Here is a 26,128-nt window from a genome sequence, read left to right on the forward strand (position 1 = left end):
GGGTTATATGGGAAGCAGGGTTTAAGGTTTGGCACAACATTGTGGGCTGAAGGGCCTGTACTGTGCTGTATTGTTCTATGACTAAAGATAAGCTGTCTCGTCTTTATTCTGATATATCTCCCTATTGTGATAGATGTAACAATGGAGAAGCTTCACTAATTCATATGTTTTGGACTTGTCAGAGTCTTGAAAAATATTGGAAGGAAGTGTTCCAAACTTTTTTGGTGCTTTTTAAAGTAAATTCTAAACCTAATCACTTGACTGCCTTATTTGATATTGTTGGAGGAAATGATATTATTTTGGAGACACATGATTTGCACATTGTTGCTTTTATTTCTCTTATAGCCAGGAGGGCATTGTTGCTTAAGTGGAAGGATACCACTCCACCTACTCATACTCATTGGTTAAATGATGATGTGTCATGTTTAAATTTAGAGAAGATTCGCTGTTCAATTTCTGAACCTAGACAAGATCTTTTAACATTGTGGGGACCTTTTTTTGAATTATTTTCAAAATCTTTGATTTGCTATTAAGCACAGATGTTGGCTAAGAATATGTTTTACTATATGATAAGGATTTTTTTTTCCTTTTTTTAACCAAACAGCTGTTTTTTTTTCTGGTAGTGAATTTAGATATTTTTGTATAATTATTTTTTCAGTATTACATTTAAATTTAATTTATATGGATATGGGGTAATGAGACTATATTTGTGATTCCAATATATTGAAATCTCTATATATTATATATCCTACTGTACTCTGTATTCTTTTATGTAAGAAATCAATAAAAATATTGAAAAAGAAAGAAATATAGCCAACTTGTATGGTATTTGTTTGCTTTTCAAGGAGCTCTCGGTTTTCAAGTCAGGAACAAAGGGATTTTGTAACTGTGATCCAAGTCACTGGGGAGACTTTGAAGCTGATGATATATAAGTCTTTATTCATCACTATAAGCAGGCATTCTCCAAGGAGGCCTTCTCACTAGAGTCTCCCAAACTGATTTTTATGCATTTTTTTACCTTAAAATCAAAGGTAAGAGCAGATGATCCAATATTCACATAATTCTGTATCTCCAGAATAATCCTAAAAGGGATAATGCTTACGACCAATATCAAAACTGCCTGGAAAAACTAAATTGGCTCTAGTTTCTTTCTCCATTCAAGTATGATTTGTAGTCAGAAGATATCAATAGAGGGTCTTGGGAATCAGTAACTGTGATGTTATCAGGGTGCCTGAAAGATCGCTCAAACTAAAGATTTCACTAATAAAGGAAAATACATTTTTTTTAATAAATTGGAATATCAAAACTTAAAATATTAAAAATAACATTGCAAGTTAAACAATTTTTGAAAGTTTAATAATTTTGGATGCTCTGGAAAAATGACTGTGTGTATGTGTACATATCCACATCTGTCAAGTTAATAGGCTTGTGAGAGGTTGTTGAGTAGCAAAGTGTTTAAAGATTCAGTTACATCTCATTCATTGGGAACCCATGTAGGTTGAAAACAGAGCAGGTTTTCTGATCTTGCCATATTTTTAATTCAGTGAACTGTTTTTGCTGACATTTTGTTAGATGTACTGTACCACTGAACTTCATCTTGTTTAGAAAGCATACCATGGACAGCTCCTTGGCTAGGTGCACTGTAAAGAGACCAGCTGTGAAACCTCTTTATTGCTGTATATGAACGGATTGTACTTATTTCTTGTCCTTTCTCTGGTTTTTGAAGTGAATCTAGAGAAAATGAAATTACGTTGAATAGGGAACTCTTAAAAATTCGCTGGCTAATACCTTTTCAAAGTTGGGGCTAGAATGAGAACCCGGAAGAGGAAAAGAAAGCTTAATCAGAATCAGGTTCAATATCGCTGGCAAATGTGAAACTTGTTGTTTTGTCACAGTAGTACATTGTAATACAAATAATAAAGCTATACGTTACAATAAGTATATATTTTAAAAATTAATAAGTAGTGCAGAAAGAGAGGAAGAATAATACTTAGGTAGTGTTCATGGGTTCATTGTCTATTCAGGAATCTGATGGCAGAGGGGAGGAAGCTGTTCCTGAAATGTTAACTGTGCATTTTCAGGCTTCTGTACCACCACCTTGATGGTGGCAATGAAAAGAGGGCATGTTCTGGATGATGGGGGTCTTTAATGATGGAACCTGCCTTTTTGAGACATTGCCTTTTGAAGGTGTCCTGGATGCTTGAGAGGTTGGTGCCCATGATGGAGCTAGCAACATTTATAACTTTTTGCAGTTTTTTCCGATCCTGTGCTATACCAGATGCTGATGCAGCCAGTTATAATGCTCTTCTCTTAATCATCTTAATAACATTAACAGTCTTATAAACACAAATAAGACTTTTAACTGAAGAATTTAATGTACTTTTACTCTGTAGCATGTTACAAAGGAAATTTCATCAATTTCAATAAATCTGAGTTTTTATAATCAGTGGTTGTTTTGAATGGTCCTCCTTCCATACACTGGAAGTGTTTATTTTAATATTTATCTAAGCAGCATTGATGGCTTCTGTTGTCAGAGTTGACTATAGATGTTGTGCCCTAGCTGTTCAAGTCAATATGCAAGCCAGGACAGTATGATATGAAGGACAAGCTGTTGCCCATGCATCTGGTTCCCCCAACTCCAAGCAGCTGATGAATCCAAAGGAATGGTAGAGACCAATGCAGTTTGGTACCAGTGGCATTGCAGGAGTTGCCAGTCGGTGCTGAATTCAACGTAGGACTGCCTTAGGGACTCTAAAGTATTTTTCCTCTGGCTTAACTTCCAAAGCCTTCCCCATGAGCGGATATAGCCGCAAGGCGGCTGAAGCTTGAGGTCAGAGTTTTTCTTCTCCTAGACGAGCTGCCAACCATGGCTGATGAGCCCCATCTGCCCAAACTCAAACAGCATGGAACTCTCACATTTCAAAGTCATATGGATCAGTCGGTTAATTGGTCACATGGGTGTAATAGGGGATCATGGGCTCATTGGGCTGCAGATACTATGTTGTATCTAAACAAATCAAACATGAAAAACTACTGATAACTAATTCTAGATTTTGCTGTGTGTTTTAAAAATAGTTTTTAACAAACATGCACCTGAATTTAGAGTCTGTTATGTATGATTAGAGTATGATTATGATTGGAGTATACTTTCAGAATTAACTTGTGCTTTGTCTACTTTGAGTATATTGCAAAGCTGAGAACATATTTTTCAGCTATGTTCTAATGAGTTTAACAAAATAAATTACATAATACTAATATATAAATATGGCTAAATAATATTTTTTGCTGTGTTTTCTTGTGCAGCTAGCATTATCTAGTTTCTTTGAGCATGGCGGTGACAATCAACCAGTTCAAGATGTACCAATGTCTAATGCCTCTAATTTCAGACCTGCAGTTCGTAGGTAAGAAATGACTAGTTGTACTAAAGTTTTTTTGCAAATGTTTGATACATCTTTTCAACTGCTTTACGTTTATTTCATTGGATATTGAAGCCCTTGAGTCTCTGCACATGCAGTGTGAACATGACTTCAGATCCCATCACTGGAAATAAACTTCAACTAACTAAGAGAATCATTATTTTAAAAGGATATTTTTTAGGCATTGTGACCATGATGCTATTAGATTGTTGTAAAACCTTAACTTGTTCAGTGATCTTCAGGGTAAGAAATCTGCTGTTGTTGCCTCGTGGCCTATGAGTTCAGTCCTATTAGCATGGTTTTAATTGCCATTTCAGTTCAGGAGAAATTTGGGAAGTAACAATAAATGATAAGCAACAGCGTCCACTTTCTATAAATAGGTAAAGAAAAATGTTTGTAACTTTAATGAGAGTTTTATTTGTCTTTATAATAGTTAGTGGGTTTGAACAACCTTCAAAAATCTGAAAAGGAAAATTACCTTCCAAAGCACTTCTTTTCATCTTTCATAAAGGGATCAAACTTGTGAATTTTGTATGACTTTCTTTCATTAACTTATTGTTGATGTATTGAAAAATACTTTGTTATTAGATGAGCTTCATTGTAGAGGCAATAGAAGTTGCACTTGAGTAGGAACAAGCTTAAAAATTCCAAAATCTATTATCTTATAAAATATCCTAGATAGCCAAGTTAGTTATGGTTAAATCTATTGACTTTTGCCCGTCCCTCTTTTCTGATCAGACTAAAATCAGAATCAGATTTATTATCACTATCTTACATGATGTGTAATTTGTTTTTGCATACAATTTTTGTTCCAGACTTCTACAATAAGTCTTTTAAATCATGATAGTTTTCCAATTGAATGGGAAAGTAACTTGTATTTTGCTGTTAGAAATATTACAGACAAATGAGAATACAAAATGTTTATGCGTATTCTTAATAAAAAAAATTAAGTATCTGAAGAAATTATACTCTACATTTTCAAAAATTCCTTTTCTGGCAGCAATAGGTTGAGTGGCAATCCAGTCTTATCCAGTGCAGCAAGTTTAATTAGTTATTTTTGTACAAATCTCTCAATTTATTGGAAGTTAGTCAACTTGACTACCAGCTGTCATTTTGTGACATTTAAAGCATTTTTGCATTAACCACTAACTATAGATTTTGTCTGACCAAACAAGAATAAAATGTGCTTTAAATTCACTATTACTTTGTTTTTCTAACATCCAGGAGAATGGTCTCAGTTTATATGCAAGTTTATTGTAAAGTAAAAACCCATTTACTTTCTATACAAGCATAATAAAGTAATCAGATACAAATTTATTTTATTTACTAATTCTCATCATCATTAAATATTCATGGTTTTAATCTCTCTTTGCTTAAGTATTTCCTCGCTACCTTCCATGCTTGGCAAACCTTGCAACCTTGAATAGCTTCTGGTATCCTTGAATAGATTGTTAGGATTATTTTATTCTCTGCAGTTCCTACTCTTCAGCTTATGATGAAAATTTACAGACACAAATGGGAAGAGACTGGATAAAGGAAGAGAGAAAAGAGTTAGGGTAGGAAAAGTAAATTCTGAGGAACAGGAAGAGCTGGAAATAGCTGGTGTGCCCAGTCATTCTTGCCAGTGTACCTTGATGAGGTAGAAGATGGTTGTGTCTAAATAGTGGCTTGAGAACCTAGAAGTCCTCCAGTAGAAACGAGAGGTATTAGAGTGACCTGACTTTAAGTGTTGGCTCTCCATAGTTGGAGGTGTGAGGAAGGGTCAGTACTCACTAATTTCTCTTTTTTTCAACCAGCATAATAGAATATTAAAAATTGAATGACAGTGAATAGTTGAATTAAATAACAAGCTGGAACTGTATATTATTTAAAAGCTTTTGCCCTAAAGATCCAACAACATTATTTTATTTCTACTTCAAGCTCTGGTACCTCCCGGATATCTTCACTGAAAGACTTGAAGAAGGAACAGAATAACAGCTCAGCTGATGAGGGTGAACAGTAAGAGTTTGTGACATTTCTTTGAAATTAACAATGCATCGGAGACAACAAGAAGTATTGAATGTCAAATAACTAATACTTTTGCTGAGGTGATTTCTGGGGTAAAGTGTGAATCATCCAATTAATTGAATAGAATATAATTTGTATTTAATTTTTTGCCAGCAGTGGAATGGAGATATTATTTCACATAATGAGATAGAATTAAGAACAATAAATTTCATATGATGAGTAGTTTTGAACAGATAACTGTATATGAAACATAACATAATATGGCTTTATTAATTCCAAAATAACTTTTACCCACTTTCCTTTCTCTTGTCCCTGCCCCAGCCCATGAAGATTACCAAGTCCCATATACCAGACAGCATTAAGCATTAACCTGATATTTAAGATAAGCAATTAGAGTACAAAACAAAGAAATGAGCCTATAGGCAAGATTAAGGTAATTAAAATATCAGAAACATTCAAATAAAATTTAATTGTTCCACAATTTTTCATATTTATAAATAATTATGAGGGACATAACTATGTAACCTATGTAAAACAGGAGATTTTGCAGATGATGGAAATCCAGAGTAACACATACAAAATGCTAGAGGAACTCAGCAAGTCAGGCACCATCTATGGAGAGGAATAACCAGTTTTGGGCAAAGATCCTTCTTCAGGAGTGGAAATGATGGAGGAAGAAACCAGATAAGAAGGTGGGAGGGGAAGGAGGTGATAGGTGAAGCCATGTGAGGGGTAAGGTAGGTAGGTGGAGGGGATGAAGTGAGAGGCTGGGAGGTGATAGGTGAAGCCATGTGAAGGGGAAGGTAGGTAGGTGGAGGGGATGAAGTGAGAGGCTGGGAGGTGATAGGTGAAGCCATGTGAAGGGGAAGGTAGGTGGGTGGAGGGATGAAGTGAGAAGCTGGGAGGTGATAGATGGAAAAGGTAAAAGGCTGAAGAAAATGAAATCTGATGAGAGGAGCGTGGATCATGGTAGCAAGGGAAGGAAAAGGTGCACCAGGGTAAAATATGTATTTAAGGGACAGAGCATTTGCTAAGCAGAAGTTTTGGCTTGGAGTGCCACTTTAAAAACTCAGCTATGTTTTACAGTACAAATTGTTTTGGGAACTGTCTTGAGTTGACATATTTCCCTTGATTAGACTAGGAAGTCCGAAAAACAATATAGCCTTGAAGAACTCTGAACAGCTGATGTCAAATTAATAGGCTCCTAGCATCTTACTAATGCACCCTCTACCAATACCATTAGGTTATATTAACTTTTTTTGCGTATTGTTGGTGGAAAACTTTGCAAATTGACTTTGTTTAAGCCATGTAATAGCTGTACTGCAGAAGTTATTGATTAATTGTAAAATCATCGGTATCTAACACATTAAATATTTTTTCTTCCTAATTTTACTTGGATGTATACAAGGAAGTATTCAGCAATGTTGTAACTATTTAAGTAAATGTAATTATATAGCTTGCATTAGGTGATTAATTTAGACTTACAAAAGATGAAACTTTTTTTTCCTGAGGCAGCAATGTTTCATTGCTTTGCACTACAATGGATGTTTCAAAGTGATGTGTATTCCGCCAGCTTAGGAAGCAGTCAAATGTGATGATAGACATTGTCATTTATTAATGTGCTGCTTCTGTTAATTTATGAAAGCACTGGATTTCACTCAGTATACATTAATTTTTTAAGCTTTTACGCAGGTGGTTCTGAACACAGTGGCCAACAAATAGTTGAACCGCCAAAGAAGAAGAACCTAAATGACATTGTGGATGACCTTTTCAAAGGAGCTAAGGAACAAGGGGCAGTTCCAGTGGATCAGTGGTCAGAAAGTGGCAGCGAGGCAAACAGAGCTGTGGTAAGGGAATGTTGGAATGCCTTATGAGACATTCTGAATTCACGGCTCTCACAATAGTATTTTGCTCTTTTTAGCTATTTTTTAAAAAGTTACCATGCTGATTTTTTTTTTGTAAAGCAGAGGTAATTTTTTTTTTGCTGCAAAAGGGACCCAAAGGATCATTGGTGACCTGAGTCACCCCAACCACAAACTGTTCTAGCAGCTACCATCCCGCACCGTAAAAGCCAGGACCAATAGCCTCCGGGACAGCTTCTCCCACCAGGCCATCAGACTGATTAATTCAAGCTTATACAATTGTATTTCGATGTTATATTGACTGTCCTGTTGTAAATACTATTTATTACAAATTACTAAGCATTGCACATTTAGATAGAGACGTAATGTAAAGATTTTTACTACTCATGTATGTGAAGGATGTAAGTAATAAAGTCAATTCAATTCAATAGAAGGATAGAACAATTAGCTTATGGCATTAAGTATGAGAACCTTTATGGATGAAAGAAGATGGCAAGTGACTAGTTCTCCAAAGCAAAATAAAAAGATCTGCAAATGCTGGAAATCTGAAGTTGAAATAGAAAATGCTGGAAACATTTAGCAGGTGAGACAGCATCTGTGGAAGAAATGAATTGGTTTTTGAAAAGAAATTTTATTTTTGTCAAAATTTAGCATTATCTGTTTTTATAATCGGTTCTAAAAAGTTCCAACATCCTGCTTCACAACAGCGTGATGACATATCATGTGATATTTGTCCCATTAAGGTAACGAGCAATGATCTTAATCAGTTAGTAGTCCTTAATGTAGGCTAATGTGCAAATTGCTTGTAAAACTTACTTTTGTAGCCAAATAAATTTAAGAAAAGTCCATGAAATTTTGAATACCATGAAACTTGAATAGTATTTGAGCTTCATGCATTCAAAATGTTCTAAAAATTTAATGCTGCCTGTAAAATATTATTAGTAACTGCCAATGTAGGCATGTAGAACAGTAGATTACTCAGCCCATCAAGTTCATGCCAGTCCTTGGAGAGACATCCATTCTATCCTATTTTCCATCTCTTTCCCAATAAACTACTTTCCCCATTTTTCCTTGGGTGCTTGTGCCATTCCATTTTCAAATTCTTACGGACAGTTCATTCCCAGTTATGATTCTAGATCCAATTTTCATTCAAGCATTTCAAAAGTAGCTAAGTAATATAAAATATTAACAGCAAAAAGGGAAATTGATGGAGTGAAGAAGCATAAATCAGAAGTCAAGTTTGTTAACATATATCTTTGAAGGTTAATAGACTTAAAAATAATAAAGCTATAGAGTGAAAGACTTTATCTCAGCACTGCAGTGTAATCTAAAGATGTTAGACTGTCCATGTGCCAAGTGGGTCCTGGAAAGGGCAGAAATTCCTCATGGCTCCAATAAAAGAAACCTTCATTAAAATATAATTAATTTGGTTGGAGGAAAACTTTTATAGCTTCTAGAACATTTGGAAATACCAATGATTCAGCATCTACTCGCCAGGTAATGGTTTCCTTTCCCACTCCCCTTTCAATTTAGCTGCTTCACTGGAAAGTTTACCATCATATTGCTAGCATCTAAAATTGTCCTCTTAATACTGTTCATTATAGAGGTAACATCCTATTTTCAGCACCACCAATGTCTTGAGCATGCCAGGTTACTGAAATTTGATGCATTTTGTATTCTGCCTTCATTTGGAAATAAAATTTGGTAATAATGTAGAAGGGTTATATTCTCTAATTTTATACTGCACCTGTTGTCTTTCATTTTAAAATGTTTGCCTCACATGGAAGCTCTGGTCAGAATCCTAGAGCACTGCAACATAGCAACAGGTTATTTGACTCACCGAATCCATGCCGTCCTGGTTTTTTAACCTACTCCCATTTACTTGCACAGGGTCCATTGTCCTCCATACCCCTCTCATTCATGTTCTTATCCAAACATCTCTTAAATGCTGCAATTTGACTTGCATCGCTAACAGCTCATTCCACACTCTTACCACCCTCAGAGTGAAGTAATTCCATCTCAGATTCCCCTTGAGTATTTTGCCTTTCCCCTTAAACCTATGACCTGTTGTTCTTGTCTCACTCAACCAGAGGGGAAAAAGCCTGCAGGCATTCACCTTATCTATACCCCTCATAACTTTGTTTATGTCAATACATCTTCCCTCATTCTCCTGCACTCCTAAACTTTTCAGCCTATTCTTGTGACTCAGGAGCTCACATCCTGTCTATATCCATGTAAAGTTTCTCTGCACTCCTTCAAGCTGGCATTGAGAGATCTTCACATTTGCTAATCCAAATAATATTTATTTATTGATACTTAAAGATTTTTAATGCTCCAGTAAGTAATGAGAACAGAGACCAAGATATATGTGGTAGCAGTTACTGCAATTTTTAAAATTTACTTTGCAGCCATTTGCTGGTGGTGGATACCGATTGGGAGCATCGTCACAAGAATCATCTGAATATGTTTCACAAGATAAAAAACAAGATTCTAACCTTGATGTAAGTTGTGACAGTTTATGGCTGGAGGTTAGAGGAGGCCATGGGAATTAATTATTTCTCAAACCTGCTTGCGTAGTGTCTTATAATCTGCACCCTCAATGGGAATTGTACCTTTCATATAGTCTGCTTAGACATCAATTGCCAACTTTGTTTGGAAGACCTTAATGTGAACACGTGAGTTAACGTAGGATGGAAACTGTGGCATGGAATTAAGTCCTGACCTGACAAAACCAGTCCTGACAAAGGGTCTCAGCCCGAAACGTTGACAGCGCTTCTCCCTATCGATGCTGCTTGGCCTGCTGTGTTCCACCAGCATTTTGCGTGTGTTGCTGCATGGAATTAAGGTTGTGGTCAGGTTGTGTACAAATATTAGAGTGAAAATGGTGTTTTCTTTGTTTTCCACCTGAAGAACCAGATCGTAGGCTTATCAGTATTTATTGATCCCTTATTCTAGTCAAGGTGGTAGTCAAGAAAGTTTCCTTCCTGAACCTCAGGAATCCACGTTCCACAGCATTATTAAGGAGGGAGTTTTGGGACGTAAATATAATGAAGGAATGAGGACATATTTCCAAGTTTTAAAAGGTTCTAATTTTTCAAGAGTAAACCTCAAGAAAATGCAATTAAGGCAGTAGCTCAGATTTTGAAATTGATAGGGGAAAGGAACACCACTCACAACTCACCTTCTTGATTTCACCTTCTGATGAAATATACTTTCAGGCTTCCCAATGAGAGAGTGGAGAAGAGTGATTCCCTGGGTTGGGTGGGGTCTTTGATTATACTTTGCTTTACTGAGGCAGCGGGAAGCATAGACAGAGTCCAGAGAAGGGCTGGTTCTTGTGATATGTTGAGCTGTGTCCACAGCTTTGCAGTTTCCCATAGTCACATGAAGAGCTGTTACCATACTAAGCTTTTATGTATCCAAACAGAATATTTTGTATGGTCCATTGATTTCACAAAATTGGTAATGGTTGACAGAAACATGCAAAATTTCTTTAGCCTCCCAAGGAAACAGAGGTATGTATGAGCTTTCTTCACTGTGCCATCAACCTCGTTGGACCAGGACAGGCTATTGGTCATGTTCACACCTAGGAATGTGAAGCCCTTAACTCTTTCAACCTCAACACTGTTGATCTATACAAGAGCATGTGAACGCTCCTCTTTCTGAAGTCATTGACCAGCTTTTTTATTTTGTGCACATTGAGGGAAAGGTTATTGTCATTGACACCATGTCACTAAGCTCTCTATACTCTTCTTGTACTCCAATTCGTTGTTATTTGAGATGGAGCCCACTATGCTGGTATCATCTGCAAACTTGTAGGTGAAGTTGGAGCAGAATCTGGTCTCAGTGGTGAGTGTACATGGAGCAGAGTTAGGGGTTGAGGATGCAATATTGTGGAGCACCAATATTTAGAATGTTTGTGGTGCAGTTGTTGCTTCCTGTCCTTGCTGATTGCAGTCTGTTAGTCAGAAAGTCAAAGATCCATTTGCAGAGGAAGTCATTGACTCAGGGTTTGGAGTTTGGTGATGAGTTTGCTTTGAATCATGGGCCGAGCTGGAGTGTGACATGGGTGCCTTTACTGTACAGATGCTCCAGAGATGAGTGTAGGGCCAGGGAGATAGCATCTGCCATAGACCTGTTTCTGTATTAGGTAAATTACTGTGGGTTGAGATTTAATGGAAAGCTGGAGTTGATGTGATCAGCCTCTCAAAGCACCTCATAATGATAGATGTCAGAGCCACAGGACGGTAGATATTAAGGCATTTTTTTTGTTTTCCTTATGTACTGGAATGACAGTGCCTTTAAAGCAGGAGGGAATCACAGCCTGAAACAGCAAGAGGTTAAAGATATCTACAAATGCACCCACCAGCTGATCTGCACTAAGAAACATGGGCTAGGACACCATCTGGACACGACACTTTCTTCAGGTTCACCCTCCAGAAAACTGATCTTGCGTCTGTGGTAGCGACTGTAGATTTGGGTGCATGGAGACAGTCCGGGTGGGACGTGAGCTACCCGTTGTCGTTCTGTTCAAAATGTGTAGAATGTGTTAAGCTCATCAGGAAGGGATGTTCTGTTGTCATTGATGCTGCTTCACTTCATTTTGTAACTTGTTATAGTATGTTTGTAACTTGTTACAGTATGTAAGTCCTACCACAGCTGTATGAAGTATGTGAAGAGCAAGAGGATAAGGCATGAGAGAATAGGACCAATCAAGGGTGACAGTGGAAAAGTGTACATGGAACCGGAGGAGATAGCAGAGATACTTAATGAATACTTTGCTTCGGTATTCACTACAGAAAAGAATCTTGACAATTGTAGAGATAGCTTACAGTGGATTGATAAGCTTGAGCATATAGTCATTAAGAAAGAGGATGTGCTGAAGCTTTTGGAAAGTATCAAGTTGAATAAGTCTCTGGGACTGGATGAGATGTAGCCCAGGCTACTGTGGGAGGTGAGGAAGGAGATTGCTGAGCCTCTGGCAATGATCTTTGCATCATTAATGGGGATGGGAGAAATGCCAGAGGATTGGAGGGTTGCGGATGTTGTTCCTTTTTTCAAAAAAGGGAGTAGAGATAGCCCAGGAAATTATAGATCAGTGAGTCTTACTTCAGTGGTTGGTAAGTTGATGAAAAAGATCCTGAGAGGCAGGATTTATGAACATTTGGAGAGGCATAATATGATTAGGAATAGTCAGCATGGCTTTGTCAAATGCAGATCGTGCCTTACGAGCCTGATTGAATTTTTTGAGGATGTGACTAAACACGTTGATGAAAGTGGAGTAGTAGATGCATTTGATAAGGTACCCCATGCAAGGCTTATTGAGAAAGTAAGGAGGCATGGGATCCAAGGGGACATTGCTTTATGGATCCAGAATTGGCTTGCCCACAGAAGGCAAAGAGTGGTTGTAGACGGGTCATATTCTGCATGGAGGTCAGTGATCAGGGATCTGTTCTAAAACCCCTTCTCTTCGTTATTTTTATACATGACATGGATGAGGAAGTGGAGGGATGGGTTAGTAAATTTGTTGATGACACCAAGGTTGGGGGTGTTGTGGATAGTGTGGAGGGCTGTCAGAGGTTACAGCAGGACATCGATAGGATGCAAAACTGGGCTAAGAAATGGCAGATGGAGTTCAACCCAAATGAGGTGGTTCATTTTGGTAGATCACACTCAACCCCATACACCTATCTTCTCTCCATATCCTTTGACGCCCTGACCGATCAGGAAACTATCAATTTAACTTTAAATATAGCCATGGACTTGGCCTCCACTGCAGTCTCTGGCAGAGCATTCCACAGATTCACTGCTCTCTGGCTAAAATAAATTCGTCTTTACTTCTGTTCTAAAAGGTTGCCTCTCAATTTTGAGGTTGTACCCTCCATTTCTGGATACCCCACCAAAGGAAACATACTCTCCACATTCACCTTATCTAGTCCTTTCAACATTCGGTAGGTTTCAATGAGATCGCCCCACATTCTTCTAAGTACCAGTGAGTACAGACCCAGACCTGCCAAACACTCCTCATATGTTAACCCCTTTATTCCCAGAATTATCCTTGTGAACCTCCTCTAAACTCTCTCCAAAGACAACACGTCCATTCACAGATATGTGGCCCAAAACTGTTGACGATACTCCAAGTGTGGCCTGACTAGTGTTTTATAAAGCCTCAGCATTATCAGCTTCCCTTTATAATCTCTTTCCCTTGCAAGAAATACGAACATTTCATTTGCCGCCTTCACCACAAACTCAACCTGTAAATTAACCTATTGGGAGTCTTGCACAAGACCTCCTAAGTCCTTCTGCCCCTCTGATGTTTGAATTTTCTCTGAAATTTAGTTAACAGTCTGCACTATTGTTCCTTTTACCAAAATCAATCATCATACATTTCCAAACAATGTAATCCAACTGCCACTTTTTTGCCCATTCTTCCAACATGTCTAACTCCTGCTTCAATCACATTGCTCCCTCAGCATTACCTCCCCCTACATTTATCTTTGTATCATCTGCAAAGTTTGCCACAAAGCCATCAATTCCATTATCTAAATCATTGACAAACAAAGCAGAAAGTAACTGACTCCTGAAGAACACCGCTAGTTATTGGCAGCCAAACAGAAAAGCCCCCTTTATTCTCACTTGCTGCCTTCTGCCTGTCAGCTATTCCTATGTCCATGCCATTTGTAATGCCATAGGATTTTATCTTGATAAGTAGCCTCACGTTTGGCGCCTTATCAAATGCTTTCTGAAAATCCACGTAGGTGACATCCACTGCCTTTCCTTTGTCCATCCTGATTGTTACATCCTCAAAGAACAAACAGATTTGTCAGGCAAGGTTTCCCTTCATAGCAACTACGCTGACTTTGACTTATTATTAGTCTGCAAGTACCCGAAAATCTCATCCTTAATAATAGACTCCAACAGTTTCCCAGCCACTGAGGTTAGGCTAACTGGCCTATAATTTCCTTTCCTTTGCCTTCCTCACTTGTTAAAGAGTATTTAATCTCTTCCGCTCTTTCTCTAGTGTAGTCTTATTCTTAAAAAAGCATGGCAATCTGAACTGCACACAGTACCGCAGATGTGGTCTAATCAGTGTGGTGATCGGAGTCGCCATTGTCTTTGAGAGGATGATGTCCCCATTGGTCTCTTATAGGTCTATGAAGGGAAAATACCATCCAAGCAGTTCCTTAGATGACTGCTCCCCCTCTACGTGCCTCCCTCTCTATCTGCCATCAATACCACAGGTACTGTCAGTCCGGCTGTTGCTTCTGAGATCCATCTCAATTATTCAGCCATTGTTTATTTGAGCAGATCCCATTACAAAAATCACAGCTGACTGTTCTTTTTTTTGTTTTTTAAAGTGATCTTAATTCTTGATCATCAATTATTCTGTGTGTATGGATTTCTTTTCCCAAAAATTTGTGTGACTTGTGTAGGCATTTGACTCTTGACAGGTTCAGATTTTGCTGAAGTTGTGGAAAAATGGCTTCAGTTTGGACGATGGAGAACTCAGAACCTACACAGACCCTAAAAACGCAGAGTTCTTGGAATCCATTAGCAGGGGGTAAGTTTGTTCATGGGATGATTCTGATGTGAAAAAAATTAATACGAGAATAATTTATGTTACGACAGAGAGTCATAGAAAAGTACAGCACAGAAACAGTCTTTCAGTTCATCTAGTCCATGCTGAAACATTTAAACTGCCTACTCCCATCAACCTGTCCCACGACTAGGACCAGGACAAGTGCTGGCAGCTTGTTACACACGCTCATGACCCTCTGAGTGAAGAAGGTTCCCTTTATGTTCCCCTTAAACATTTCACCTTTCATCCTTAACCCATGACTTTTGGTTATAGTTTTCTTTAAATTTTTTTATTGAATTTTCAAATGGGTTACAAAATAGAAGGAAAAGAAAATATATGTATATCAACCCTCCCCTTAACATATCCCTATGTATAAGAAAAAGAGAAAAAAAAAGAAAAAAGAAAGAATGCCTGGATATCGGAAGATCCCCACATGCTCTAAGGAGTTCAAATTAGCTTTAATGTGTATATATATGTTTCTTTCCCCAGATGACCAATAATTTTATCTTCGGAGTACCTATATATTTAATCCTATCTTTTGTAAATAAGGGCACCAAATTTTCAGAAATATATCATATTTATTTCTTAAATTATAAGTAATTTTTTCAAGTGGAATGCAGCTGAAAATTTCATTCTTCCAACGATCTATACTTAAGTATAAATCCGATTTCCAAGTAACTGCAATAGCCTTTTTGGCTACTGCCAATGCAATTTTTATGAACTCTTTCTGATATTTGTTCAATTTGGGTTTCGGTTTTATCCCTTCAATATCACCTAGTAAGGATAATATTGGATTGTGTGGAAGTTGTGTTCCAATAATTTGTTCCAGTAAAACTCTTAAATTTGTCCAAAAAGGTTGAATTTTAAAACAAAACCAAGTAGAATGTAAAAAAAAGTACCAATTTCTTGATTACATCAAAAACATTGATCAGATAAATTTGAGTTTAATCTATTTATTTTTTGTGGAGTAATGTATAATTGATGTAAAAAGTTATATTGTACTAATCTTAGTCGAACATTTATTGTATTTGTCATACTGTCAAGACATAATCTTGACCAACTTGTTTCATCAATTTTAATATTCAAATCAGTTTCCCATTTTTGTCTTGACTTATGAATTCCTTGTTTAATTGCCTGTTTTTGAATCAAATTATACATACTAGAAATAATTTTTTTAATTTTTCCTTTATGAATTAAAGTTTCTATTTCATTAGGTTTCGGCAATAACATTGTTTGACCCAGTTTATCTCTTAAATAAACCCTTAATTGGAAATAACAGAAAAGAGTGTTATTTGATATTTTATATTTATTCTTTAATTGGTCAAATGACATTAATATACCTCCTTCAAAACAGTCTCCTATATATCTAATCCCTTTGTGAAACCAGTTATATAAAAGTTGATTATCCATTGTAAAAGGAATGTTTATTTTGAATTAAAGGTTTCTTTGCTAATAAAGATTTCTCTATCTCATCATCAACATTTATCTTATTCCATAAATCAATCAAATGTTTTAGTATAGGAGATTCTTTCTTTTCCCGTATCCATTTAGATTCCCATTTATATATAAAATCTTCTGGTATATTTTCTGCTATTTTATCTAATTCTATTTTAATCCATGCTGGTTTATCTTCATCAAAAAAAGATGCAATAAATCTAAGTTGATTTGCTTTGTAATAATTCTTAAAATTTGGTAATTGTAACCCTCCTAGGTCAAATTTCCATGTCAATTTTTCCAACAATGTTCTTGACATCTTACCTTTCCAAAGGAATTTCCTCACACATTTATTTAACTCTTGAAAAAACTTGTGCGGTAATTGTATTGGTAGTGTTTGGAATAAATATTGTAATCTAGGGAATATATTCACTTTTACAGCATTGACTCTACCTATTAATGTTATTGGTAACATCATCCATTTATCAAGATCCTCTTGAATTTTTTTCAATAATGGCAAATAATTTAGTTTATATAAATTCTTTATATCATTATCAACTCTTATGCCTAAACACTTTATACCATTTATCAGTCATCTAAATTGAGTTATTAATCGACATTGACTATAATCTCCTTTAGTAAGGGGAAAAATTTCACTTTTATCCCAATTTATTTTGTACCCTGATATTTTCCCATATTCTTCCAATCTAGATAATTTACACAACGAATGCAATGGGTTAGTTAGATAAATCAGAACATCATCAGCAAATAAGTTAATCTTGTATTCCTCCTGATTAACTCTGAAACCCATAATATCTGAGTCAGTTCTAATTAATTCAGTTAATGGTTCTATCGCCAACACAAATGAAGCAGGTGATAATGGACAACCTTGTCTAGTTGACCTTGTTAACTGAAATAGTGTTGAAATTTGGCCATTTGTCACCACTTTAGCTTTGGGGTTAGTATTTAAGGTTTTAATCCATTTTATAAAAGATACTCCTAATCCATATTTTTCCAATACCTTAAATTAAAAATCCCATTCCAATCTATCAAATGCTTTTTCTGCATCCAAAGCAACTGCCACACTCATTTCTTCCCTCTTTTGTGCCAAATGAATTATGCTAAGTAACCGAGTTACATTATCTGCCGATTGTCTATTTTTAATAAATCCTGTTTGGTCCATGTGTATTAATTTTGGTAAGTATTTAGATAATCTATTAGATAAAATCTTTGCTATTATTTTATAGTCTGTGTTCAACAAAGAAATAGATCTACATGATGTCGGCTTTAAAATGTCTTTTTTTGGCAATACTATTAAAATAGCTGTCGAAGAAGATTCTGGAAGTTTATGCGTTCTTCCCGCTTGGTGTATTAGCTCCATAAAAGGAGGAATTAATAAATCTTTAAACTCTGTGTAAAATTCAGGTGAAAAACCATCTTCTCCTGGAGATTTATTACTCTGAAGTGATCCTAGAGCTTCTTCGACCTCTTTGAATGTAAAAGGCACATCTAATCCCTTCTGTTCTTCTGAATTCAATTTTGGGAGAGTTATTTGTGATAAAAACCTTTCTATCTCAACAATATCATTTTGCGATTCTGATTGATACAGTTCAGAATTAAAAAATTTTAAAGTTTCATTGATTTCTAAAGGTTTATAAGTAATTTTATTTACACTTGTTCTAATTGCATTTATCGTTTTGGAAGCCTGGTCTGTTTTTAACTGCCAAGCAAGAACCTTGTGTTATCTTTCACCTAGTTCATAATATCTCTGTTTAGTTCTCATAATTGCTTTTTCTGTTCGGTATGTCTGAAGTGTATTATATTGTAGCTTCTTATTAACAAGTTGTCTTTGTTTTTCTTCTGTCATATATCTTTGAGATTCTTTTTCTAATTTTGTAATCTCTTTTTCCAATTGATCTATTTCTACCATATATTCCTTCTTTATTTTAGAAATATAACTTATTATCTGGCCTCTCAAATATGCCTTCATCACTTCCCATAATATAAATTTATCATCAACTGAATGTGAGTTTGTATCTAAAAAAAAATAATCTGTTTTTCATAAAATCACAAAAATCTTGATGTTTTAATAATATTGAATTAAATCTCCATCTGTAAATCGATTCCTCCTTATCCATCATTATCATTGTCATTATCAAGTGGGAATGATCTGACAATATTCTTGCTTTATATTCCATATTTTTCACTCTGTCTTGAATATTCGCTGATAGTAGGAAAAAATCTATCTTTGAATAAGTTTTATGTCTATTTGAATAAAATGAATAATCACTTTCTCTTGGGTTAATTCTTCTCCATATATCAATCAAATTTAAATCTTTCATCAATGATAAAGTTAATTTTGCTACTTTTGGTTTTGTAACAACCTTTGTCGACCTATCTAAAACTGGGTCGAGACAAAAGTTAAAGTCTCCACCTATTAATATTTTATGGTGTGCGTCAGCCAAATTCAAAAAAGCCTCTTGAATAAATTTTACATCATTTTCATTTGGTGCATAAATATTCATAAGAGTCCATAGTTCTGAAAAGATTTGACAATGTATAATTACATATCTTCCCGCAGAATCAATTAATACATTTTGTATTTTAATTGGTAAAGTTTTGTTGACCAAAATTGCAACTCCCCTCGCTTTTGAATTAAATGAAGCTGCAATAACATTTCCGACCCAATCTCTCTTTAATTTCTGATGTTTTATCTCTGTTAAATGTGTTTCTTGTATAAAATCTATATCTATTTTCATTTTCTTAATGTATGTTAAAATTCTTTTTCTTTTCACTGGTCCATTAAGCCCATTAACATTAAAACTTAAAAAATTCAGTAAATTTGTCATTATTTTTAATGGGGTTACTCCAATCTATAATAATACATAATATTTCAACTCTCGTAGTACCTTGGGGAATTATTTTTAAATTCTCCATGTTGCTATGTGTCTCCCCTCCGATCATCCAGGCAAAGAAAGAAAGATAAAAGAAAAATAGATTATAAAGAAAAAAACAACGAAAAACCCCCCAATAATGTTGTGAATGAAAAAAAACATTACCCCCCTCCATTGTGCGGGTCATGGCAAACGCTATGATTACACACGTGAATCCCATAGCGATCGATCCGAAGTTCCCCCAGCTCCCCTGTAGCATGAAAAAAGTATATGTAAGAGAAGAAAAGATAATATCACTGCTCCCGATTAATATTTCTCAAATTTTTACCTTTCTCCCCATGTATCATATAATTAAAAGTATATTTAAATATTCTTCTGTCCTTAATGTCCATCAACTCACTTCACTGCCCCTGTCTTCATCTTTAATCTGTTTCACTTTTAAATCTTTACTGGTCTAGCGAATATTTGGGAGTTCTTGTGCAAACTCCTCTGCATCCCGATGATCAGTAAAAAATCTTTTTCCGTCATCCAAAAAAATTATCAGTGTTGCCGGGTGGTGCAATATAAATTTATAACCCTTTTCCCATAAAACCTTTTTCGCTGGATTAAATTCCTTCTTTCTCTTCAAAAAGTCATAACTTATATCAGGATAGAAACGAACTGCTTTCCCTGCTATCATCAATGGCTCATTTCTCTTTCTGGCACATTGGGCAGCCGCCTTCAGGATCTTTTCTTTATCTTGATATCTTAAGCATTTTATCAAGATTGGTCATGGGTTTTGATCAGGTTGAGGTTTTGGTCTTAAGGCTCTGTGGACCCTTTCGATTTCAATCAACTGGGTTCCCTCTTCCATTTCTAAATTTTCCGGGATCCATTTTTGAAAAAAATTTATTGGATCCTCTCCCTCTATTCCTTCTTTAAGACCAACAATTTTAATATTATTTCATCTACTAAAGTTTTCAAGCACGTCTATTTTTTCCAACAGTCATTTTCTTTCTGATGTCCAGGCAAGAATTTTATCTTCCATTTTATTCACTCTATCAATAGTGTCTCCCGTTATTTCTTCCAACTTTTTAACTTTCTTGTCCATTTTCTCCTGTTTTCTCACCATTTTATCAAACATAGTCTTTATATTTTTAATATCTTCTTTTATTATTTTTAATGTTTTTAATTCTTTTAATTCATACATTATTTTATGCCAAAGCTTCTCTTATGTCTCCACCTTCCACCTCCAGCCTCTTCCTGTTGTTCTTCTTTTACCTCCTCATCTTCATCTGTATGTTCCAGAGAATCTGAATCCACCTCGGATTCACTTTCACTTCCATTTCCAATCGTAGCTGGGATTTATAGTTCAAATTGCTCATGTTTGCACATGCCCCTTCCTTCGCGCACGCGCAGTTCCTGTTGTTCCTTCTTGGAGACTGTTGATGTTGCCACTGATACCTGTTCTGTATCACCGGAGGTAAGATGCACTTGAGTCCGAGGCTTCTTCATGATGGCCGGCCCAGCTTGTACTGTCTTCAAAGTAGTAGTTTTCTTCTGCGTCTGTTTAGGAGGCATATCTAAGGAAAATCCTGAGTAGTTTAGACGTAGTTTTTAGAAAATATTTACTAACTTTTCTTCACTTAAACATTAATTTATTAGTTTTTTACGGGAGAGCTGGATTTCCACGTCTCGATCCTATGTCATCACGTAACGTCTCCATCGACTTCTGGTTATAGTTGAGTGCTTCCCTGTCATTATACCAAACGTGCTATGGGTCATGTCCAGTCAACCTTCCTTGACCATTATGTGGTGTACTATCTGTTTTACTAATGTTTATTTTCCCTTCCCTTGCTATTCTTCTTTCACTTTTGTCCTATTCTCCTCATGGCTCATTCAGTCCGAGTTTAATTACTTTGGGATGTTTGCAACAACTTCAAGCTTGTCTGACATTTAAGGCATTAAAGTTTTGTTCCTTGTGTGCATCCTATCCAGGGAAATTCCTGCAGAGCTCCAAAAATTGGTTCATAGAAGTCAAGTAAGTTTGGATATGGAGGATCACAGAAGTGAAGAATATTTAAAGCACAAGTTGAAGTTTAAGGCATTTTCTGGAGATGGACAAAAATTGGGAAGGTAGGAAACAAGTATCTGGCATTTTTATATTCCATTTTGTCGATTATTAACTCTATAGAATTTTATTAGAAATTTGCTAGAAAAAAAAATTGCAATGAACCCCAAGCTAAAAATCAACTTCTTCCAAGAGGACCACAACCTTGCCGTAGGGTTTGGAGGTTTGTGTGCCTCAGTGACCCCGAGAGCTATGTTGGCTGGAGTCAAGTCCTTGAGCCTTGACTTTTGGTAGGATCACCCATGCTAAACACGTCAAAGAGTTGAGGCCAGACTGTGGTCCACTGGTTCTCCAGGTTCGGGGGCTCAGCTCAGGGTTAACAACTCTTAACTGGTTTTAAAAAAACACTGTTACAGAAACAGCAGTGGGAGAAAAAGGCTTTATTGCTGCCCTAAAAGCCTGTGGTGTAATGGGCAATAAGTAAGTAAGTAAAAATCAAAACAACTGCCAACTTAGTTATTGAGTAATATAGCATGAAAACAGTTCTTTTGCCCCAGCTCAGCCATCCTTACCATGGTGCCCACCAAGCTAGTCCTAATTACCCACATTTAGCCTCTATTCCTCTAAATCCTTCCTATTCATGCAGTTATCCAAATGTATTTTAAATGTTATTATCGTACCTGCCTGAATCACTTTCTGTGGCAGTTCATTATATATGAAGCAATTGTTACTCGGGTCCTGATCCTTGAAAATGGTAAATATGCATAACATTTACTTACAAGAGTTTAAAAACTGGAGTTTTGTATGGAGTCAAAAAAATAATGTTAGGTTCGGGGAGGGGTCTTTCTTTAAAATAAGTTGTGTTTACATTAAGCGAAAATCTGCAGATGCTGGAAATCCAAGCAACACACACACAAAATGCTGGAGGAACTCAGCAGGCCAGGCAGCATCTATGGAAAAGAGTAAAGTTGACGTTTCGGGCCGAGACCCTTCAGCAGAACTGGAGAAAAAAAGATGGAGTCAGAGTTAAAAGGTAACTCAACTCCTCATCTCTTTTTTTTCCTCTCTAGTCCTGCTAAAGGGTATTGGCCTGAAACTTTGACTCTAATCTTTTCCGTAGATAACTGCCTGGCCTGCTGAGATCCCCCAGCATTTTGTGTGTGTTGTATTAACATGAATTACTTTGCTGAGGAGCAGTATTTCTTATGTGAATTAGTTATGTTGTAAAACTTCATTAATTTGGCATGCTGTAAGTTTTGGGCCAGTTTGGCAAATTTTTCTGACTCCTGGATATTGTTCCAATTAATACCCTTACATTTTTAATTCACTTTTCATTTTCAGTAGTGTTACACATCAGCATCATGTATTTTCTAACAAATCCAGTTCATTTAAAATGAGTGTGGGAAACTGCCCCAATGTATTTAAAGGGAGCGTAGGAGCTGGGGCTCCATTGTGTTCATGGGAGCATGGAAGTAGAGGCACTGATGTATTAATAGAAGCACAGGAATCGGTACCCGGTGAATTAACTACTAAAACACTGTATTTCCATACATTCTTATAGTGGATTTTCATTGTTTTACTGTATTTGATTCTTGTATTTTTCCCTTTTAATTTTTAATCCATCCCTGTGTAAATTAATTAAATTAATAACATATATTTCTTATCTCAATTCCTCCAATGTCCGGTGGAAGTCAAAACAGCTTTTTATCTGTTCTGAAGATAAATGATTGACCCAGACTCTGGACTAGTATTATTTAAAAATATAATCCATGTCTCATGTATATTAAAGGAATACTTCTTATATTTTTTGTATTCTTTTTAAAAAGTATTGCTTATCCAGAAAATGCTTTGTGCCTGTGGCAATCTTGAATCACCTTTTGTTCTTTTATATAGCCCCACTCCAACTATAGTTAGCACTCCGTCTTCCCCAGAAGAGGAATTCAAATACTTCGTTAATGTTTTGAACGTGAATGAATCTGAGCCAACTACCAATGTTCAAATTCGTCTTGCAGATGGGAGTCGCTTAGTGCAGAAATTTAATCAAACTCATAGGTAAGGAATTATATGGGTCTCACTTTGTAATATCAAAGAATATTTTTCATGTGATTTGCAGAGATCCAGAAGTAAAGTTATGTCAACTAATTCTTGTTTTATTATTAGAGCACTTGTGACAGGACTGAGCTGACAATGTCACTTTAACGTTCTGCTTTCTTTTATACAAGCTATCTACAGTGTAACAGATCTCAAGCTTTTATCTGAAGAGCAATACCAAGTAGAAAATACAGCATAATAATCTGAGATTATAATTAAACTAGTAAAGGAATGCTAAGTAATAATCTCTGAGATTATTATTAAAGTGACCCTGAAAGGCTATTACCAAAGGGTATCTGACCAGTGATTTTGCTGGAGCTTTATTGAGTAGAATTGACTGTACCATGTCTTTCTTGGTAGAGATGGAAGGTTGTAAGATATTTAGAAATCACGTTCTTTGTTATAGTATTTGTAAGCAGGATTCATATTGTTGACTTAAAGGGTTTTGTTCTAGCACAGAAGGGAAGTTGCTGGTGTTGTTTAAATGTACCTTGCTGGTCCTGCACTTTGGATAGTACATATGATCCCAGGAGAAGGTCCAGCATTGTAGAAGTATTCACACTGAGATTCAGACACTTTGCCTTTCATAACTTTGTCTTACACAATGTCAGTAAATAGAGCAGGGTCAGCAACTTTAAATTCTTCAGTGTTATCATTTCAGAGGACATAAGTACAATTACGAAGAAAGCAAAGCTCTACTTCCTTAGGAGTTTGCAAATATTTGGCATGATATATAAAATTTTGACCAACTTCTATAGATGTATGGTGGAGAGTATATTGACTGACAGCATTATAGTCTGGTATGCAAATACCAATGCCCTTGAATGGGAAATCCTACAAAAAATAGTGGATATGGCCCATTCTATCACGGATAAAGCTCTCCCTACCATTGAGCACATCTACATGGAGCGTTGTCGCAGGAAACCAGTATCCATCATCAGGAATCCCCACTATCCTGGTCAAGCTTTTTCTCAATGTTGCCAATAAGAAAGTGGTACAGGAGCCTCGGGACTCGCATTTCCAGGTTTAGCAACAGTATTACCCCTCAACCATCAAGCTCTTGAACAAAAGGGGATAACTTCACTTGCTCCTTCACTGAAATGTTAACGCAACCTGTGGACTCACTCTCATGGACTCTTCATGTCATGTTGTCGATAGTTTTTGTTTACTTTTTTATTTATTATTTCTTTTTGTATTTGCACAATTTGTCTTTTGCACACTGGTTGAACGCCCAGTTGGTGCTTTCTTTCATTGATTCTAGTATGATTATTCTATTTTGCCCACAAGAAATGAATTTTAGTGTTGTATATAGTGACAAATACATATGAGATAATAAATTTACTTTGAACTTTGAGCATAAGATTCTGAATGTTTCCATTGTTATCCATTAATCAATATTGTTTGGCATTTTAGAGTCATAGGAGTGTACAGCACAGAAACAGACCCATGGAGCCATCTATCCTAGTTTAAACTGCCTACTGTCATCCACCTACATCGGGACCGTAGCCCTACCATCCATGTACCGATCCAAATTGGGTCTCCTCCTCTTTCCTCAAACGTGCAATATAGACGTCACCAGGTCTATAATTCCAGGTCACCAGGTCAAATTATATTCTTAATTTCAGTCCATTTATGTCACTTGCAATATTTCACCTGGAAAATATTGCACTATAGATCATTTACATTCCTGAACCAACTGAGACTCCGAACAAAATTTGGTGCTTGTTGGAAAGCACAGAAGGAGGTCATTCATTTCATCAGCTGTACTGTATACCTTCAAAAGAGAAATCCATTGTGTTGCATGCAAGTGCCTAAAACCTAGTTTGGTCTGAGCTTTCTGAATGTCTCCAATGTAAGACTAACATTCATTATCTATCCCTTATTGCTGTTGAGGAAGTGGTTGTGAACCACATTCTGTACTGCTTCAGTCCATTTCGTAAAGGTACTTCCACTTGCTGTAGATTGGGGCTTTCAGGATTTAAACCCTGTTACAATGGAAGAATAGTAGTGTATTTCCATACAAGGCTGGGCAGATGGAGGGCAACCTGCAGGTGGCAATGTTCATACACCTGTTACGTACCCCGTAACTGGGTGTCTGACCAGCAGAGAAAGAAGAATCTGTTGGAGTCTGGTGGTACTATATTTAAAGGTGTTTTTTAATAAAAATAAGTAAAACCATATCAATGATGCAAATATACATATATCACAAGGTAGCAGTAATAAACCTAAAAGTGTAGGAATAATAATAATAAGCAATAATAAACAAGCTCTATCCGTGTCTAGAGGTAAATGAATTGTCATAGAAAAGTATAAAGTTCAGTTCAGTTCATGAGTGCTGAGGTAGTTATGCTTGTTGAGTTGTAATCATTGGAGAGAGAGTGAGAGTTTAAACAGTTGCAGTCAGCAAACCTTCCTGTTGCCTTTTGATTCCGTTGCACCGTTGTTGTGGTGGACTGGTCACTCTGGCATGAGTGGACACACACACAAGTCCCCACCGGCCCTGCTATAATACTGAGTTTTACTGACCGATCTCCTGGTTCAGTCTCCGAAGCCCCCACCTTTCTTACGGGTTCCAACCCTCAATCAGTGTCCACTGGTGTGTCTGAAGGGTGTCTCTCCAGACCTGTCTTTTTATCCCTACTAACGGGGTCTCAGCTATCCATCAATCCTGAATGACCGTTTTTGTTAAATCATGCCACTCCTACAGTCCACTGAGGAATGTTAATGAGCTGTTACATACCCTGTAACTGGGTGTCTAACCAGCTGAGAAAGAAGAATCTGTTGGAGTCTGGTGG

General features: G+C 36.4%; 1 protein-coding gene across 1 annotated transcript in view; it reads left to right on the forward strand.

Moving 5' to 3' along the window:
* The window catches only part of LOC132400509 (NSFL1 cofactor p47-like), a 74,389-nt gene that overhangs the window by 21,051 nt on the left and 27,210 nt on the right, over positions 1–26,128 (forward strand). Inside the window, exons 2-8 of the mRNA XM_059981522.1 lie at positions 3,304–3,401; positions 5,337–5,414; positions 7,105–7,270; positions 9,694–9,786; positions 14,737–14,846; positions 21,170–21,307; positions 23,136–23,294. Coding sequence (XP_059837505.1) covers positions 3,304–3,401; positions 5,337–5,414; positions 7,105–7,270; positions 9,694–9,786; positions 14,737–14,846; positions 21,170–21,307; positions 23,136–23,294 — 842 coding nt within the window. The remainder of the gene's footprint in view (positions 1–3,303; positions 3,402–5,336; positions 5,415–7,104; positions 7,271–9,693; positions 9,787–14,736; positions 14,847–21,169; positions 21,308–23,135; positions 23,295–26,128) is intronic.

Source organism: Hypanus sabinus, chromosome 1, assembly GCF_030144855.1.
Source record: "Hypanus sabinus isolate sHypSab1 chromosome 1, sHypSab1.hap1, whole genome shotgun sequence".
Classification (NCBI taxonomy): domain Eukaryota; kingdom Metazoa; phylum Chordata; class Chondrichthyes; order Myliobatiformes; family Dasyatidae; genus Hypanus; species Hypanus sabinus.